This window comes from Marmota flaviventris, chromosome 3, assembly GCF_047511675.1.
Source record: "Marmota flaviventris isolate mMarFla1 chromosome 3, mMarFla1.hap1, whole genome shotgun sequence".
Classification (NCBI taxonomy): Eukaryota; Metazoa; Chordata; class Mammalia; order Rodentia; family Sciuridae; genus Marmota; species Marmota flaviventris.
Genome location: NC_092500.1, coordinates 135,909,625 through 135,929,973, shown reverse-complemented (window position 1 = coordinate 135,929,973; position 20,349 = coordinate 135,909,625). Strand labels below are relative to the sequence as shown.

The window sequence follows — 20,349 nt, the reverse complement described above, 5'->3', positions numbered from 1 at the left end:
AAATCATACTAAGGTTGTGATTAAATAATAGGGTACATACAAAATACTTACATTATAGGCATGTAATAAATGGTAATTATCAGTAGTTCAACTTAATTAAGAAATAATAATATATAATATTAGTGCCTGCTTTAATTACATCCAAACAATTACATGATTTTAAAAATCATTTCCAAATTTCCTCTCCTAAGCTCTTAAGATAAACAAAGGGGATGGGGGGAAACATAGGTTCCTATTTGAATATACACAATTTCAGATGCTGTAAATATAATTGCAGCATACTCAAACTAAATAATAATACAATCTTTCAACAAATTTCCATCAAGTATAATTAAGAAAATCAGTCAACATTCAATTACATATGTTTTTTACATGAGTACACATAGAACACGTTATAAAAATATTGTTTTAACACTAGAAAAAGACTAAAATATGTGCTAAGGTGTTCTGTGAAAAAAAATTACTATTCAGAGAAGACATGATGTACACATCATTTCAACTATACTAAGAAGTAACCAAGAATTTACAATGTAATGGAAAAGCTATAAACAACACATAAGTAGTGATAATATGAGTAACTTTTTGAAATCTGTAGTCTCTTTCTGAACAAACGTTAAAAGCAATGCTTTGTATATACAACCCAAAATTTATTATTTATAAATCTTTTTTTATCTATTCTACTTGAATACAGATAAATTTTCAATTAAGATTGCTATATTTTTACCAATCAATAAAAAGTATTAGATAATGTATATTCACTTAAAAGCTTACCAAACAAATATATTTTCCTGAACGACTAAAAAAGAATTCAACAAATGTGTCTTACCAGAAAACAATGTGGTAAAGCTTAAAATGGAAATAGGAGAAAAAATAGGATAACAGCCATATACCAAAAACTGAAAGAAATGTGAAAATATTAGGATTTTACCCAAATTCATCAGTCAGAATTCACATAAATTCTAGATTACATTCTTAATAAAAATAGGAAAAAAATTAAAATGTTCTTTTATATTTTTCAAAAATCCTGGAATTAACAAATGACATAAGCCTAATATAATCCAGTTTAGAAAAAGAGACTTGATAACATCATATGACAAAAAATAGAGAAAAATATGGTTTTGGGAAGAACTAAACCCAAGAATTTGATGGTGTCAATACTCCCTCTAGTTATAGAAGCTCAGTGATGGCAACAAATTTTTTTTATGCTTTACTTCTATATTAGTGGCATAGAAACTGGCACAGTTAGTACTTAAATATTTATTGAATAAATATCCCCTCTTTGTTTCAGCTTAGCTACTAAACATGAGTGTTTTCTGTGCCAAAAGTGATAATCTAAAAAAGCACTTTCTTCCAACTTCATAAACTAATCAGCAAAGCAATCTTCCTGCCAGTTCCATTTAGAAAAACTCCAGGGAGTGCTCTAGCCACTAGCCCAATCTTATGCCAATCCTATGCAAGACACAAGAGAATTGACAAAGATCTGAGCCTGGCCTAATAATATGTGGCCATAAAGGAGCAACTTCTTATGATGAAAAAAAAGAAGGGAAAGGGAGGTCTACAGAGGACAAAAACATAGATATCAAACATTAACATGTCCTTCATTACTAGCAACATAAATAAATCGTTCATCTCAACATACAGTGGTTTTTAGTCTTGCATATGCCACAGTTAATTCAATACATTCTCTCTCTCTCTCTCTCTCACACACACACACACACACACACACACACACATAGCTATATAGACAATAAAAAGATAATTATATTATTAGTTCAAATGGACCAATCACAGACATTCATCTAAATTTCCCCTCCAGCTTCTATCCCAGTTCATCATACCATACTACTTTTTTGGTCACTCCCATACTTGACTACAACATTATAAATGCAAAGAATTTCATCAAGTTGATTTTTACAAACTGATACAAGAGAATTGCTCAAATTATATGCAAAGTAAAGTAAAGAATTATAAGGTGTGAGCTGGGATGTAGCTCCCAGGTAAAGCACCTGTCTCACATGCACAAAGGGCTGGGTTCAAACCCCCCAGGTTCAAAAAAGAAAAAAAATTACAACATGTGAAAAAAGCAAGTCAACAAGAATAATCATATTACATACTTCAATAAAGAATGACATGAATGTCAAAGAATTCAAAGCAGCACCTGAGAAAATTAGTAAAACAAAAAATATTTCCACAGAAAGGACCTCTAGAATCATGCTGAAAAAGTTAAACATTAACTGAAAATGTACTATGCTATCATATAATTTATTGACAAAAATCACACCAGAATTTATCACATTTAATTTCATTCATTGTTCATTCCAATAAAACATGACTACTTAGAATTAAAAGCTAGTTTTTAAGAATGCAATCAATTAACATTTTTTCATAAGTTTGGTTTAATTTTAAAGAAAGATCTCCAAATCCTTTTTCACTATTTTGAAATATTACACATCACTTAAACTGTATTTCATAAACTGGCCTCCTCCCAAGTACTATTTAATTAAAGGTGAATCTTATTTGGAGAAATAATTGCTACTGCTTTAAATACTAAACAAATACTTAAGCAAGGAACTAACTGTGAGCATGATAATGGGCCAGGTTATATAGAAGATTAGAAGATAAACAACATAAAGAACCTTAAACTAATAACATTTGACAAAGACCATGACTCAGAGTACTATGAGAGCACTGAGAGAATGATTAATACTTGGTAGCTAAGTAAAGAAACACTGCTAGGAGACATACTTATTTAACTGAAAAAAATATTAATTTCAGTGCTCCCTTGAAAATAAATAAATTTTAAAGTATTTAAAATAAAACTTTCTCTACTTCCCTGAAGTATATTTCAGTTCTTTCATTAAAAGAAATGGTAACATATGGGAAATCAAAGACATCCTTGAATCTGGTTCATCTCTAGTTTTACTGATAAAAGTACTGTGACCCAGAAAGATATGGTGGCTTAATGAAGATCCAAAGCTGATAATTTAAAGACTATCTGACTAAAACCTTTGTTGAAGATTCCCAGTTTGCTACACCATTTTCTTAGCCAAGAATATATTCAACATATACAACATCAATTAAAAGGTTAAAATAGGATTCATGCTAAGAGCACACATCTTCTGTGAGGCAAGGTACACAAGCCCACTCTGAAGTACATATATCAAGAAAAAAGTAGTGACTTCAGAGGTAGATGATCAACAACTTACATCTGTTTGAGACCCTGCTCTTTCCCTTATCAACTATGTTACCTTGGGATAAAAATCTTTGAACTGAGTTAGGCTCCCTCATCTTAAAATGGTAACAATATCACCTGTTCCAAAAAGAAAAAAAAAAAAAAGCCATGAGGAATAAATAAGATGATGCTAAAAGCTATGTTCCCCCAAACACTAGTCATTGAAATTTACTTCTGAACTCCAGAAACACTTTAAATGTTTTGGGAAAAATATACTGGCAATAAAACTGCTGGACCTCAGAAAGAGTAGAATACTATTAAAGAATAGGTACTGAATTTCTTGCTGTAGTCTGAACATTGCAAAAAGTATATTGTATGAGGCCACTGCTCTAAATATGTAAACAATACCATATTCTGATTCCACAGTTCAAGCAATACCATATTCTAATACCACAGTCCAGAGAAGATGCTACAAATGCACATCTCTACATTAGACTGAAGGCTGAGAGAATAATTTTTTAATACATGATGGACACAATTTCCTTATACAATACATTCACAAATGCAAATGTAAGGAAAATGTACTACTCTAAATTAAATGTTTTAAAATACAGAAAAAGATCAGATTGTTTTAATATTTAATTTTCAGTAAACCATCTCTCTTAGTAAGAAAACAGATTTTTCCCTTAAGTGCTTCCTGAGGTAGCTAGCCCTACAGACACCTAGATGTTAGCCCAGTGAGGCAACACTGTACTTTCAGACCACTAACATAATTAATTTTGTGGTTTTAAGTCACAAAATTTTTCATTTGTTATAGCAACAATAGGAAACTAATACAATGGTCATCCTGGCCTTCCTGAACAATACTGGGGGAAAAAAACTTATATCTGGCCATGAGTCTGTCTCAATTATTTGTGAAGAACAAGAGCCTCTCTCCTTGCCTTATATCTTCTATGTCTCAGTGGCACACTATCTCAGAACCTCACAGAGAAACTTGTAACTCCAAGTGGTGGAGTGTTAAAACAGGGTGATAATGGACAATCCAGTCCAAGCACCCAGGAATCTTCACAGGTCACATTAGAAATGACACAGATCTTTGTCAGGTGGCCCTATTTAAACATGGGACATGAGGAAATGCCATCCAGCTTACACCTTAAAGAAGAGAAAACTGATAATGTTACATATCTCTGGTAAACCAGCAAAACACTTTAGGAAAAAAATATATAATTCAATCTGGTTAAAGTATGAAAGCACAGCAGGAAAACAACATGAGAAGTAGTTCTCTCAAAGCTGCTAACAAATATTACAAATAGTCACTGATATGCACAAAGAAACCTGATTATTAAAAAGATATATGTATCTTTCAAAACAGTAGAGCATACATATAAACTGTTAATTCTATTCAAGTATTAGCTTTCGATTCTATACTATTCAGGCTTAGTAATGAGAAAAAAATACCATAATTTTTTAAATAATATCAGTGTTTTGGCAGCTCAGTGAAGGTAAGATGCATATACAAATATGTCAAATAAGATATCAGATCATTTATTTTTTTATTTTAGCTGATTGTTAACTCAAAAGCAATGAGTAGTCCATCTTAAGTATCTGATATTGTCTATAATATTATTAATAAGCTCAATTTGAAAACAGCATTCATTTTATTAGGCTTATATAGATATATGTCATAGAAATAAAAAACTACACCTGATATTCAAAATAAATACACTTATTTCTACTTGTAAAGCTTCAAATAAATATCTCCTAGAAATATAACTGTTTATCCTATAATGAGGTGGAGGAGAACATTTCTATAAAGTTTTTAATGTAAGAAAATACACTTTAAAATCATATTCCACCAAACAATTGCTTTACACACTGAAACAGTGTTCATCTTAATTGTGGGTTTTAATTTTTCATTTCCGTATGGGGAAAAAAATGTCTATCATTCTTTCAAACTTTTGGATTAGTTTAATGGGTATGCTGAGACGGCAAGATAAGTGAGCTATTTAAATTAATAACCATCATTTACAACTATTTTTGTGAATAACTATTTTCTCAGTACTCTGAGCTCTGAAATCATTCTGAGGATAATTTGGTCCATCCTCATAGGTTCCAGCTTGTTATTCTTCCCCACCTTACAGTTATGTGCCCTTCCCAGTTACCTGGTCAAGGACCACTAGCTCCAGCACCAACATGCACACAAGAGCCTTGCAGAGACCACTGAATCAGTTCCCACTTTTGTGAAAGGTAAAGACATTGGAACAAATCCAGATAAATAGATACATATACTCAACTCTTTGTGGCCTTGTGTCTCTTTGACTGAACCCTGATTGATGCACATATTTTTAATACGTTTATTTTACAGTCATTAATAAATGTCTCATATTAAATACTCCCATGCTATACACCAATACCCATATTTATGCCACCATTTAAAAGTACATAAATATTTAAAAGATCTAATTTGTTCACTTTTGGTAGAGAGAGTTCTAAAATAATCCCTAATGACCCATATTCTTACATAATTCTCTCCCCTAGAATACAGACAAAATCTGAGATGCAATGGAATATCATTTCCGAAATTTTGTTGATCTTTACAGTAAATATTTCCAGATTCAAAGTTCAGTCAGTGATCTATCAGTTATTTAAAAGGGAAGATTGTCATGGGTGGGCCTGACCTAATCAGGTGAGCATCCTAAAAGGTAGTATCAGAAAAGTCATCCTAATGGCCCAGAAAAAATTTGAAAAGCAATGTTGTGAACTGCATATAAAGAGAGAGAAAATCTGAGGCTGGTTGCAAAGAACAGAGAGCACAGACAGCAAGAAAACATGAAATTTACTCCCTAACAAATAGGAACTGACTTCTGTCAATAACTTGGATGAGACAAAAAAAAAAAAAAGACCTGGAGATCTAGAATAGAATGGAACCAAACCACATTTAAATTTCAGCCTCCTAACACCCTGAACAGAGAACTTAGCTATGCTATACCCAGACTTATAGAGAAACTATAAGACAAGACCTGGGTGTAACTTTAAGCCATTTGTTGCAATTTATTATGTGTTTGTTTTAAATTAACATACTCACAAACCACCCATGTACTCATATCCTGTTTCTTAATGTTCATAGATTATTCAGCTTAAGAGGGGAATATGAGAGTCTTAGAAAGAAAAACTGCAAAGCCGTTTTATTTAGTTATACCACATTTTCTAAGAGATAAGACTATTTTAGAACAGGGCATTTTATGTACAATCCACAAATGATAACATCTCAGAAGAAAACTATGAGATAATAGTAGTCAGTAAATCACTGTTGTACTTAACCTCATACAGTATTTGCATAACGATATCCCATTTATAAAATAATACTGAGAAGTTTTTAATCTCAAAAATCCATGAAGCCAGACTCCTGTATAATTAGTGTCAATGATGCTGTTTTTCCACTTTTATCTAAGGCCTGAAAGTTTACTTAAAAATGAATTATATTCTCTACTTGCTAATGGTTTTGATAACCTACATTCAAAAATCATACATTACTGGTATATTTTTATCATGAAACTATAAACTATTATGAATTCATATTGTCATACATCTCACAAAAGGGCCCACAACTTAAAGGGTCAATCTATAACAAATTTAGCTAAAACTAATACTTCTATACAAACACTTGCTTAGAGTAAATGATCAAATGTTGTCTATTTCTACAAGATCATATAAACAGAAGTAATATTTCATACAGCTAGAAAATAATATAAATATTAAAAGGTCTATCTGATTCATGAAACTGTCCTATCATTAGGAAACTGGTTTGAGACCTTGGAAGATATGAAAGAATGACGGTTACTGTTAATATTGCCTAACAACTTTTCTTTTTAAAAAATATTTTTATTAGCTGTTGATGGATATTTATTTATTTATTTATATGTGGTGCTGAGAATTGAACCCAATACCTCACACATGCTAGGCAAGCCCTCTACCACTGAGCCACAACCCCAGACCAACAATTTCTCTTTTAAGAAATACTTACAGTCACCTAACCAAGGGAAAAGTCCTACTGAAAACTGTCAAAATCACAACTAATGTGTATATTTCAAATCTCTTCTCTAGAACTCCAAATTTGAGTAGTCCCTCCAATAACTTAATAATACTTCATTATTTTCTGAGTCAAATTACATTGTCTCACAATAATATTTAAAACTGTATTAAAAAGTGAAGGATGTCAAGAATCTAAGAAACAATCAAAATAGTTTAGGTTATAATGCATGCACTAACAGCTCCAAACATCAGTAATTAAAATAATTAAAGCTGCACAATCTCCATCATGGGTTGGTAACTTCTGATCATCTTCAAAACAACCAGGTACAAGTGGGTCAGAGGCGATTAAACTCCTTCTAAAAAAAGAAATTATGATCTAAACTAATAATTTGCAAAGATAAGCAATAGGGCTAGACTTCACATTATCTGCTTTTCTCACTTTAATTCCATCCATAACAATGCCAAACAAAGCCAGCATGGTGGGGGCAAACCTGTAATCTCAGAGACCTGGGAGGTTAAAGTAGGAGTATCACAAGTTTAAGGCCAGTCTCAGCAATTTAGAAAGGCCCTAAGCAATTTAATGAGATCCTCTCTCAAAATTAAAGCAGGGAGGGGGGCTAGGAATGTGACTCAGTGGTTAAGCACCCTGGGTTCAATCCCCAGTGCCAAAAAAAATCACAACAAAATGAAATTTAAAAAATAAAATAAGAACCCAACAGAGAAAGGGAGAAACACCAAAGCAAGTTATATAAAGTATCACAGGTCTGACCTGGAGGCCCAAGTAAACAATAATTAGGTTGGGTGCCATTGCGCACACCTATAATCCCAGTGGCTCAGGAGGCTGAGACAGGAGGATTCTAAGTTCAAAGCCTGCCTCAGCAAAAACAAGGCCCTAAGAAACTCAGTGAGACCCTGTGAGTAAATAAAATACAAAGTAGGGATGGGGATGTGGCTCAGTGCCCAAGTGCCCCCTGAGTTCAATCCCTGGTACCCATAAAAACAAAAACAAAAACAAAAAACACAATGATTAAATCAACAGTATGACAAAAACACATACTACACACCCAGAATTCATTCACCAATCTCAGCACCAAAACTAACATGCATTAAGCACTCACTATGCACCAGATTTTACTACTTACACTATCATCTCATTTATGACTCACAACTCTATAGTTGGATCTATCAGACTATATCCACTTCACAGATAAGGAAATTGAGGCTTAGATATAATAATTTGACCAAAACAACTTTACTAATCATTTGCCAAACATAAGGCATTATGATTGAATATGCTATGGGGGGAAAAAACAATTTCTCCTCAAAGGGCATATCTAATAAAGAGAATGACAACAGACAACACTGCACATGAGGCTATAACAAAACAGAGATTCACCTAGGCAAGCATCAAAAAGCACTTCATCCAAAACGGAGAAGGGTCACTCACCTAAATTAATACTGGTAGGAAGCATTTAAGAGTGGTTAGGTACAGAACAGAAAGGTAGACCAATGCTCATACAGGAAAAAGCACTAAAGATCATGCAAAGAATTTTAGATTGTGTCCTACAAGGCCACTGGTATTTAAACTGTACTCCTCAAAGATTGAATTCTCCTGAGAAGTCCCAGCAGATATCTTTGGCTGAGGTGGGTCAGAGGCGATTAAAAAAAAAAAGTTTGAGGTTCAGAGAAATGTGTCCAGATATCTGCATTTGGCAAATAGATGTGTGAGAGTGTTTTATCTGTGATAGAATTATAACAGTTTGGGCAAGAAAATCAGAATAGAACCTTACCCCTCATACATTATTAACTATATAGATTAAATCCTTTAGATGTTAGGTGTGATCTAAGGTTACCTGAGCCTAACTTCATTTATTTAAATAACTTCACAAAGAAACAAATGGTCTAATTTTATAAATTATACTCTTACAGTGGTTAAGTTTAAGAAGTTTTAAAAGACTTGTCTGCCATATCTTCAGTCGCTCTTTGGGTTCAAAAAAACATGTACAAGAATGAAACTAGAAACCTATCTCTAACACAGTACAAAAATCAATTCAAAATGGATAGAGTTAAATGTAAGACCTGAAACTATTAGAAGAAAACAGGGGAAAAACTTTCAAACACTGGAATGGGCAAGGATGTTTTCAGTAAGATCCCAAAAGTACAGGAGACAAAAGCATAAAGAGACAAATGAGATAACACAAAACTAAAATGCATTTAAACAGCAAAGGAAATAACCACCAGAACAAAGAGACAATCTAGAGAATGAGAGAAAATATTTACAAACTATACATTTCACAAGGGGTTAATATTCAGAATATATAAAGCACTCCAAATTTCAACAGTATAAAAGTAACCCAATTTAAAAATGAGCAACAGACTACATTGCCATCTCTCAGGACACATACAACCCGGCAACAAGTATATGAAAAGTTGCTCAGTGTCACTAATCATTAAAAAAAAAAAAATTAAAAAAACACAACGAAATATCACCTCATCCTAATAAGAATGATCATTCTCAAAAAGATAACAAGTGATGATGAGTATGTGGCAAAAAGGGAACTCTTGCACACATTTGTGGGAATGTAAATTAGTACAGCCATTATGGAAAACTGAATAAATGTTCCTCAAAAACCATGAGATCCATCAGTCCTACTACTGGGTTTATATACACAAAGGAAGTTCAATCAATATGTCAAAGAGACTTCTGTACTCTCTTGTTTATTGCACGGGTATTCACAGTAGACAAGAAATGGAAACAACACAAGTGTTTATCAACTGCTAAATGAATAATGAAAATGAGGTACATATACACAATACAATACTATTCAGCCATAAAAAAGAATGAAATCCTGTCATTTTTGCCAATGAGGATGGAACTATTAAGTCAGGCACATAAAGATAAGTACTACATGATCTCATTCATATGCAGAATATAATTTTAAAACATTGATTCTGGTAGTGAGCAGCTACGGAAAGGAGGCAGGAGGGAGCATGGGGAATGGCTGATCAATGGGTACACCAAGTTATATTAGCTAGGAGTAATGGTGTGCTACTGCACAGTAAGGTGACTATAGATGACAACAATGTATTGTGTATTTTAAAAAGCTAGAAGAATGTTGAATGCTTCTACTATAAATAAAAAATGTTCAAGGAAATATTTAATCTGATTCAAACATTACACAATGTATACATATTTTGAATCATCACAAGGCATCCTATGTGATATCCAACTCATATACAGATACATTTGAAACAAATTAAATTGGAATTAAAAAAAAAAAAACAAAACATTTAAACAAGTTCCCTGGAACAGGAATTCCATAAATGATAAACTATGTAAAGATAAAAGAAGGAATAATGACAGTAATAAAATAATATGACAATGTTAAAGGAGGAAATACCATGACAGCATAAATTCTTTTAAAACAGATCATAGAAATATAGAAACAAAAACTCGGGTGTCAGCAAACCTTATTTCTAGTCCCAGCTTCCTTATTTAGCCCAAAATCTGACATTTCCCATTCACTACATTGTATAATGTAGTATTAAAAAAAATTCTATAGTTACTATTTTGATGTGCACTGTGCTCCAGGATGAAAGCATGCAACTCCTGTGGCTGTCAGTTGGAAGCGAAGTTGAATTAGAATGCCATTATGACAGTGCTAAACGTTGATTCAGCCACCCTTCCTTCCCATAAAGACTCCAAAAAAAAAAAAAATGTATTGGAAACAATGGCAAGACAGAGCACAATCACTCCTGTTTCATCAGGATGAAAAGTCCCTTTATTCCCCTTGAGAACTCCAGCTTTTAAGAAAACATGACCCAATCAGCATACCTTCTTAAGAAATCCATTTTAGTTTTGTCTAATACTAACTCAAGTGTTAATCAAAAGAATGTTACTAAAATATGATTTCTTTTTTTCAAAATAAAGGTATTTCCCTGTATTTTATTTGGTGTGCCTTTAAAATGAAACCACCTGCTCATCTATTATACACACAAAATATTTTTAAAAGCATTCACATGTAAAATGCATCATATACAGAAAATATATCTGAGGCATATATTACTCTTCCACTCTTTTCTTGGGCTAGCAGCTTTTAAGACACATATTAAGCTTACAGTATTTTTATTAAAAACTTTTGGTTCATACAATATTTAAATAGAATTTCAAACATACAATGAAACAAAATTCTATCAATAGAAGAAACACATGGAAAAATTCACTTCTGCACAAATGAGATTCAAGGATCAGAAACTGAGATTCAAGGATCAGAAAGGGTTATGCACACTTGAATAATCATCTACTAATATTTAAATAATCCTCTACTAATTCATAAATAGGGTTATGAAGCTAAGAGTAGAAGGAGAACTTTAGAGTAAAACGGTAAGTGTACAAATTGTAAAAACAGGGTCAAAACCCTCTATTCATCTGGGTACAGTAGTACACACCTGTAATCCCAGCAGCTTGGGAGGCTGAGGCAGGAGGATCACAAGTTCAATGCCAGCCTCAATAATTTAGCAAGGCCCTAAGCAGCTGAGTTGAGTGAGAGCCTGTCTTAAAATAAAAAGGGTGAGGTAAAGCACCTAGGCTTAATCACTGATACAAAAAAAAAAAAAAAAACTTTAATTCAGTAATTTCTTCTTTAGCAGAATGCTTTATGATACAACTATAAATCCAATTTGAAATTTCCTAAACAATAAGGAAGGTTATTGTTATAGTTTAAATGTGGTGTCCCCAAAAAGCTCACATGTGAGACAATGAAAGAAGGTTTAGAGGAGAAATAATTGGGTTGTAAGAGTCTTAACCCAATCAGTGAATTAATCCCCTGATAACTGAGTGGTAACTGAAGTGAGGAGGTGGGAATTGGGGGTGTGGCTTTGGGGTATACAGTTGTATCTGACAAGTGGAGACCTCTCTCTCTGTGCTTCCTGATCATCATGTGAGCTGGTTCTCTCAGCCACTCTTCCACCTTGATATTCTGCCTTACCTAGAGCCCCAAGGAATAGAACCAGCCTTCTATGGACTAGGATCTTGAAACTGTGAGCCCTCTAATAAACTTTTCCTTCCCTCTGGTTGGGTCCTTTCAGTCACAGCAACGAGAAAAGCTGACTAAAACACTTATTTAACTTCAGAACACAAGAGTCCAGAGTTAGAACAATAACAAGGTTAGCTAAGTTACATAATCAAGACCTCATATTCTTATTATTTTCCTCCACAGGTTTTGCTTCAAGCTTGTACCATCATAATTACAAGTTGAGATCAGCAACTCAAGCATCCCACTGTCATACACATACTCAAAGACAGAGAAAATTTATCTTCTTGCATCCTTTAAGAACAAAGAAACTTACCCAAAATTGTATCATCTGCTCACTTTTCAAACAATTTGAAAGATGCTGGAAAAATCATGATGATCTTTGACTAATAAAAATTACTACTTGGAGCTTGCAATAATCCCAGCTAAACCAAACCAAAAGTCAGGCAAACAAGACTATCTGCCACAACCATCATGTGAAAATTATATATAACTGTCTTAGCCAATTTAGGCTGCTACAACAAATTACCTTAGACTGGGGAGCTTAAAAAACAGATTTATTTCTCACCTTTCTAGAGTCTGAAAGTTCAACATCAGGGTGCCAGCATGGTCAGGTTCTGATAAGGGCTCTCTTCAGAATGCTGACTTGTCACTATATCTTCACAGAGCAGAAAAACAAGAACTCTCAGGTGCCTTTTATAAGAATTCTACCTGCAGGACCTAATCACTTCCCAAAGGTTCTCCAATACCATCACAATACCTCTAATACCATCACATTAGGGTTAGGAATTCAAATTATAAATTTTGGAAGGGCACAAACATGCAATGCATTTCAATAATCTAATTAAGTGAAAGGCCTTGCATCCTGTCTACTATATTGCTACTTTCTTTATCTTTTCCTGATATAATTTAATACTTATTTTCAACTCCCAATTTACCAAATTCAGGAATTTATACTAAGGTATTACACTCTATTTAAAATTTAAACAGATTACACAATTTATAAATAATTACAAAAAATAAGTTTTACCACTCATGTGAACTAACTTGCCAATAGCTGTCTGTGTCTGCAAACAGAGCCAAAAATATCAAAATATTTCCAAAACTTAAGTCACATAATATTAACATCTAAATAAACCATCTCTAAAAGATATAAAATAAGCAACAAACATTTGCATTAAATACAATCAATACCACATTTATTTAACTTATACTGAACTGCCCCTTTCCATCACAGTTACTTGATTTCTCAAGGTAACATGAAGCAAAAAGAAAATTTCTGACATTTTCAAGTATAAAACTCAATAGGTATTTTTGATGATCAACAGAAACTTTATTAAATATGTCAGTAAGGACTTACTTTTATTCAAAACTGTCTTCAGCTCATTAATTTCTTCAGGATGCTATTCTATACTAAAATGTTTATTAAGTTACAGATTCCAAAACACTCAATAAGCTAGCTCATGATCTTTTTTTTCCAGAGTTAAAGAGAAATATAGATAGGCAGAGAGAAAATAATTTCTATGAAAAAAGTATTATCTGCCGCAGTCTGGCTGGGCACAATTCAGGAGCCACTTGTCAAAAGAAACGAATTTTATTTTTAGAACACACACACACACCGCACCACACAGCTCTTCAGGAAAAACCCTCAGAGCCCAACTGCCACCACAGGCTTCCCACAAGCCTCTCAACCTCCCCACCTCCTCCTGCTCTTGAGGCCAACTGGCTGGGCCGGTGGGCAGAGCCAAAAAAAAGTCCCCCAATGAGCAGCTCTGTGGTCTGAAAGGGCAGGGAAACAACCTAATGAGCATCACCACAGAAGAGCCAATCAGTTGGCAGCTAGAAGTTTGCTGGGGTCGCTGTGAGCCAATCATCAGCTGGCAGCTGGAAGTTTGCTGGGGCACATTCGGCTATGGCTCTCAACAATTATCTATTCTTCTAAATAACAATGTTGAAGCTTTAATATTCAACCCAAATACTTAAATGTTTTACATATTTATGTATAATAACAGGAACCCTATTTTTAAAATTCTCTCCTTAAATCCATGTATAATTCCACAAGAAATCTTGTAAACACAGACTCTACATACTATCTGCAAAATGCAATTTAAGAACTACAAAGAGGGCTGGGGTTGTGGCTCAGTGGTACAGTGCTCACCTAGCACATGTGAGGCACTGAGTTTAAGCCTCAGCACCACATTAAATAAATAAAGAAAGAAAGAAAGGTATTATATCCATCTACAATTAAATAAATGTTAAAAAAAAAAACTGCAAAGATGTATTATACTGGCAGGTGGTTAGATTAAAAAAAAATGAAGCTCTTGAACATTAAAAGTTTGTTTCCCATAAAACAACATTGTTAATAGCAATGAGAAATTAGATGGACCACATGGAGAGAGGAAAGGATGATATGCTCAATAGATATGCTCAATTTGAGGAACTGCAGAAATCTTGTCCTAACAACAGAAATAAAAACTACATAGAGATCAGCAGAAGTATTATCCATTTGTTACACACTTACATACACACACACACACACACACACACACACACTCACACTACTGTTATGCAACAAATAGTCATTTTTTTCATCTACCCATTTTCTAGCAGGGAACACATTACTCCTACACTTAACCAAAGGTAAATTTTCTATTTTGGTAGAATTACCATGATGCTCCAAGAGGAATTCTTATGCAAATAATCTAATCATGATAGTCTAATACAGTGAAGAAACCAACATCAGTCACGGGCATAAGAGACTGCACTGGCATTCAAATTACTAAATATTTAGGGCAAAAGAGAAAAAATGAAAAAGTAAATGTAACAAAAGGTTAAGTGTTAATATTGTCTGCTTTGTGTTACATATTTCCATTCCATCCTTCTCGATGACATACACATACAATTAAGCACATACATGGGACTATACATGCCAGTGGTATATTTACCTGTAAGAAAATATCCTAAAAATGTTCCTTTTTGATGAAATTTCTCCAAGAGATAATTCTTCGTGGGTTTCTACACAACTTGTGAGTGGAGCTACAGACTTAACTTGGTTTTGGATTATCTTTTTAAGGATGTTGTGTAGCATAAAGCCATCATGTTTAAATTATAATATATGTCTTAGTCAAGACAGAGTTCTCTATTTAAAAAAAAAAAAAGGGGGCTTGGTAGTGCACATCTGTAATCCCAGTGGCTAAGGAGGCAGAGGCAAGAGCATCACAAGTTCAAAGCCAGCCTCTGCAATTTAGCAAGGCACTAAGCAACTTAGCAAGACCTTCTCTCAAAAGAAAAAATAAAAAGGGGTGGGGATGTGATGCAGGGATAAAGCGCCCCTGGGTTCAATCACTGGTACAAAAAAAAAAAATTAAAAAGCTCGTGCATTTTAAAATATGTGGGTTCCCTACAGTCAAGGTTGCTCTCCTGTAATTCAACTACTACATACCTGAGGATCACCTGGCCCTCTTACACTGCCCTGAACCAATTAAAGCTCAAGGAACCAATGCATATGTTGATATTCTGGCAACTCTAGTGCTGTAATATATTCATGTACCTAAAAGTCATGGAATTCTGTGCCACATTCCTCATGGAATGCCGTGATACAGGAATACCATACCTTCTGCCATCATCCAAGAAACTGGAGCTCTTGGACAGGCACATTTGGCTATTCTAAGTAAGACTTGTCATTTTCAATCATTCTTCAAAGATTATCACACACTTAATCTAACCTAAATGAAACAACTGCCTGACATCAGCATCATCTATTTTTTATATGTATGCAGATCAATGTAAAATTGTTCTGCATTTCTAAAATGTTTGCATACTTCTTCCACTTAAGTTCTTTGCTTAAAGGGAACTTCTATTGCTTACCTCCATCTTCTTCCTTGTTATCATTTTCTAAGTAAAATTTCTATTTCACAGTTGGGACACTAGAAATTAGATATCATTCATCCAGTGTAAAACATGTTTAAAAACATTAATGGCATACAGAATTATGTCAAAGGCAGCTGAACAATTTTAAGCAAATATTTTACTAATCTCCCAGAAAGCATTTATGAGCAAATCAACTTTTCATATTGCATATTCATTATACCTACATATCCTAGCCTATTAACTAATTACATTCCTTGCAAATATAATAAATTATTATAACAGCTGGTTTTGATGGGTAACAAAGTCAATACTTCTACTGTAATTCATTATACAATTTGAGCTCTGTTTAAATAATCAGAAGAGGTCATTATAAATTACAACAATTCCAAATGAAGCTGATTAACTGATATAATAATCTAAGAAATAGAAAAACTATCAAAAGAAAAGCAAAATGCATTAATATACAAATGAAAACGACTAAGAGGCCAAAGTCTTCCAGACTCACATCACTGAATTTGAGAATTAAAAATTACTTTTTAATGACTGTCTTTAATATAATTAAGAAATGTGACTGTAAGAATCTTCACTCTTCTTTGTCTATCCACTTAACTATTCCTACATATATATAAACATATATATAATACATACACGTGTACATGCACATACATATACACAAATGCATGGAGTATCACTAATTCTGATGCAAAATCTCTATGTGCAAAATTCTCAACATAAAAGTCTAGAATTCTCAGTGTTTCATCATAAGTAATAGATAATCTATTTTAGAAGCCATATAATTTATTATCATCAGAAAGCTTAAAAATAATTTTTTAAAAATCTTACATTTTAGAATTTCACCATACTAACATGTTTATTTAAATAAGAAACACATAATAGCTACTTACCACTTATTGATCATCAGTTATGTTCTAGTCATCACCCTAGATACTACATAAACTTATTTAATCCCAACAATGATCCTAAGATATAGGTATTATGTCTGTATTTTTTTAAAAAAAGGAACCAGAATTCAGCAACATTAAATGGTTTGCCTGGTGTCATATAATCAAGGACTGAGTTATAACTGTATCATTTGTCTGACTCAAGAAAACATGTTGTAAATACTACCACCACAATTATTACTTCCTTAAAAGCAACTAATATTCATTCTTGACTCCAAACTCAACTTTAGAGTTCAATTTGGATTCCCAAGGAAGAAAAGCTCTTCATGCCATGTCACCTATTCTGATATATACTGGTAGTCATATTCATTGCAGTAAACTACATTTCAGCTGCTATACTTTCTGGTTCAATGGCAAATCTTACACTGGGCATCAGGTTCTAATGTCAGCAAAGAAAGAAACCACATACAGGAAAAAAAAAAAAAAAAAAAAAAAAACAGAGGTACCCCTGAAAAAGCATTATACTGGTGAACAATCATTTCTCATTATTTCCAATGTATAATGTTTTTATTCCAATAATGGAAGATATCACAGTTTGCTAACAGAGTACCATATACAGAACTGGCCTATAATACTTCAGAGACCTAAGTATCAAACTTCAAATGTTTTTTTAATATGCCTTTTTTTTTCCATAAAGAAAAATACATGGTTACTGTAACACCACCATATATTAGTATTAGCTTCTCCTTTTTATGAGAAAAAGAATAATTTTGGAAGATGCTCGTTTTCAATCTTCAGCATTGTTCTCCCCAGTTTTTCATTTTAAAAATACCTTCTATAAAATATATCTTAATGGAAATATATTACTGACTTTTAGATTTAATTAATTATACTGGTATCATCTTTACATATTCAAATAATATTACAAATGGAGACACTAAGATGCCATGAACCTGTACCCTTTTTTGCATTTTTTCCCCCTGCAGTTTAAAGAGTGGTCCTAAGTGACATTCCCAGGAGGTAAAACATCAGAATTCCTCATCATATTTTATTGCTCTCTGCTCTGGTAACTCACAAAAAAAAGAAAAAGAAAAAAAAGTCTACTACTCAATCTTCTACTTTTCTCATCATCAACTATAAAACCTAGAACTCTCGAAATATAGCATATAAATACCAAGTATTAAAAATATATCTTCAATTTATATTTCTAAATACAACTGTAACAAAACTAGTGATTCTCTAAATGTTGTTGTCAAAACTCCACAAGAAATTTTGTATGGCCTAATTTCATGCTAAAATTAAAAACAAAAAACTAACAGTCATTAATATTGCCAGGTATGGTGGTGCACGTTTGTAATCCCAGTGGCTCAGGAGGCTGAGGCAGGAGGACCTCAAGTTCAAAGCCAGCCTCAGCAAAAGCAGCCCTAAGCAACTCAGTGTGCGCCCCTGTCCCTAAATAAAATACAAAATAGGGCTGAGGATGTGGATCAGTGGTTAAGTGCCACTGAGTTTAATCCCCAGGACCCAAAAGGAAAAAAAAAAAAAAAAGTTAATATTGACCACAGTTTTTTCTGCAATGATTAATGAGAAAAGACAAAACGATTACTTCGAAAGTTATACTATTTTTTCACTCTCTATCCAGCTATTAAGAAATTTCTGGCAATACCTTGATTCAAATTATGAGACCTGTGTAGTTGTGTAATTCCACCAAAGAAAAACCATCTTGGATTATATAAACAGTATGTTAACCAAAACGGTCCACAATTAGAAACACTGAATTTTTCTTCTGAAGCTTCTAGATCAATCATCCATAGTAATGATGCATAACCGAATTCACAAATACCTCTACAATTACTTTAAACACAGTCATTTCAAATCTCACTCTGCCCAAAGACTAAGATTGAAATCAGGTGATCTGAACTTCACCCAAAAATGTGCATAACGTAAATAATGTGAGGTTATTTCACAATTATACACTGAGTTTAAAATAAAAATAAACGTACACTTTTAGAAGGTATAATTCAGAATAGAGAAAAACTTAAAACACTCTCAATATTCTGTTTAATCTAGAAAGGGAGAAAAATAAAGAGTTAAATAGTTCCTGGGGCTTTATAAATACTTCTCAAGGGTATTTTCACATCCACCACACCCCTGTCAGCGACACCAGCGCCCAAAGCTCGGCCTGCACACAGAGGGACTCTCAGTGGTCCTAAGTGACATTCCCAGGAGCAGCCCAGGGCAGCCAAGCGGACGCGTCCTTTCTCCTTCAGGACAGTACTGGGCTAAAAGGTTGCAGACCGCAAAGCACCCGCCCCTAGGCCTCCACCCACGCGGCTGCCACCGCCCACGCCCCACAGCCCTGCTGCCTAGCAACGAAGCGGGGCTTCCTGGCAACGTGTCCCGCCCAGGCCCACTAGAGAAAGCCAACGGGATTCATTCTACCTCTTTTTTCTTCTGTCCTCCCCCGAGCTGAATGCAGAGAAGCAGCAGGAGGAGGAGAAAGGGAAAGCTCCCGGTGGGCAGGTACCGCAGCCGCCGCCCCGCCTGTCTCCGGCGTGAAGGAGAGGCCCGGGCACCCATCGCCGCAGGGCAGTGTCTCCTCCACGCGCGGTAACCGTGAGCGCCCAGCTCCTACTGCGCCCCACACCTGCCAGGCCAGCCGCCGGGAGCCTCCTGGTTGGGGCCTCGGGGTGGCAGCGGCTCAGCGAAGGAGCTGGGTGGAGGCCGAGGACACGGAGGAGGAGACTGACAGCGCATCCGGTTCACCGGGAGAGAGACCTGGAAAGGCGCTGGATGGGGCAGGAAGTGGGCGTGGCGAGGAAGCGAGGGTTCGGTGCGTGAGGCGCGGAGTTCTCACCACGAAAGTACCCTGTGCCCCACATAGGGAAGAGAGGCTGTTGTCACTCTTGCTCAAACAGAAACTGTCCTTTTGAAACTAGATCCCAGGAATAAGCAAGGGACTTCTCAGTCCAACACTTTACCTGGTTGCCTTCTTGGGTGATGGAAAGCTTTGAAGAATTAAGAATCTGGCCCCTCTAAGCCACTGGCAGTCGTATTCTTATTGGGATAAGTTTAGGGACACATATGTGTCTCCGTAAACCCTCAGGCGCTCTTAACATACTCTGGAGTTCCCTGGATGCATAAGAAGTGGGCCCACAACTTGACACCTGTTTTCCAACCCCAACTGAAGATCCTGAGAAGCCAACATAGACTTGGCTTCATTCTTTCAGTGTTTATTGATTGCCAATGGACAGAGCAGTGTTCTAGCTGATTTGAATGCAAGAATGAATAGAATTTAACTCAATTTCTGTCCTCTAAAATTTTAAGAATAGTAGCAGGC

General features: G+C 34.6%; 1 protein-coding gene across 4 annotated transcripts in view; it reads right to left on the bottom strand.

The window, feature by feature from the left end:
- Tusc3 (tumor suppressor candidate 3) overlaps positions 1–19,751 on the bottom strand; it is a 219,032-nt gene extending 199,281 nt beyond the window's left edge. For 3 of the 4 annotated variants that reach the window (XM_027954702.2, XM_027954703.2, XM_071609233.1), the window contains exon 1: positions 19,452–19,751. In XM_027954702.2, the coding sequence (XP_027810503.1) occupies positions 19,452–19,589 (138 nt within the window). In that variant the 5' untranslated portion in view covers positions 19,590–19,751. Of the gene's footprint in view, positions 1–12,805; positions 12,892–19,451 lie in introns of those variants that run through there. The other variant, XM_071609234.1, reaches the window with a different exon arrangement.
- Between the last annotated feature and the right edge of the window lie 598 nt (positions 19,752–20,349).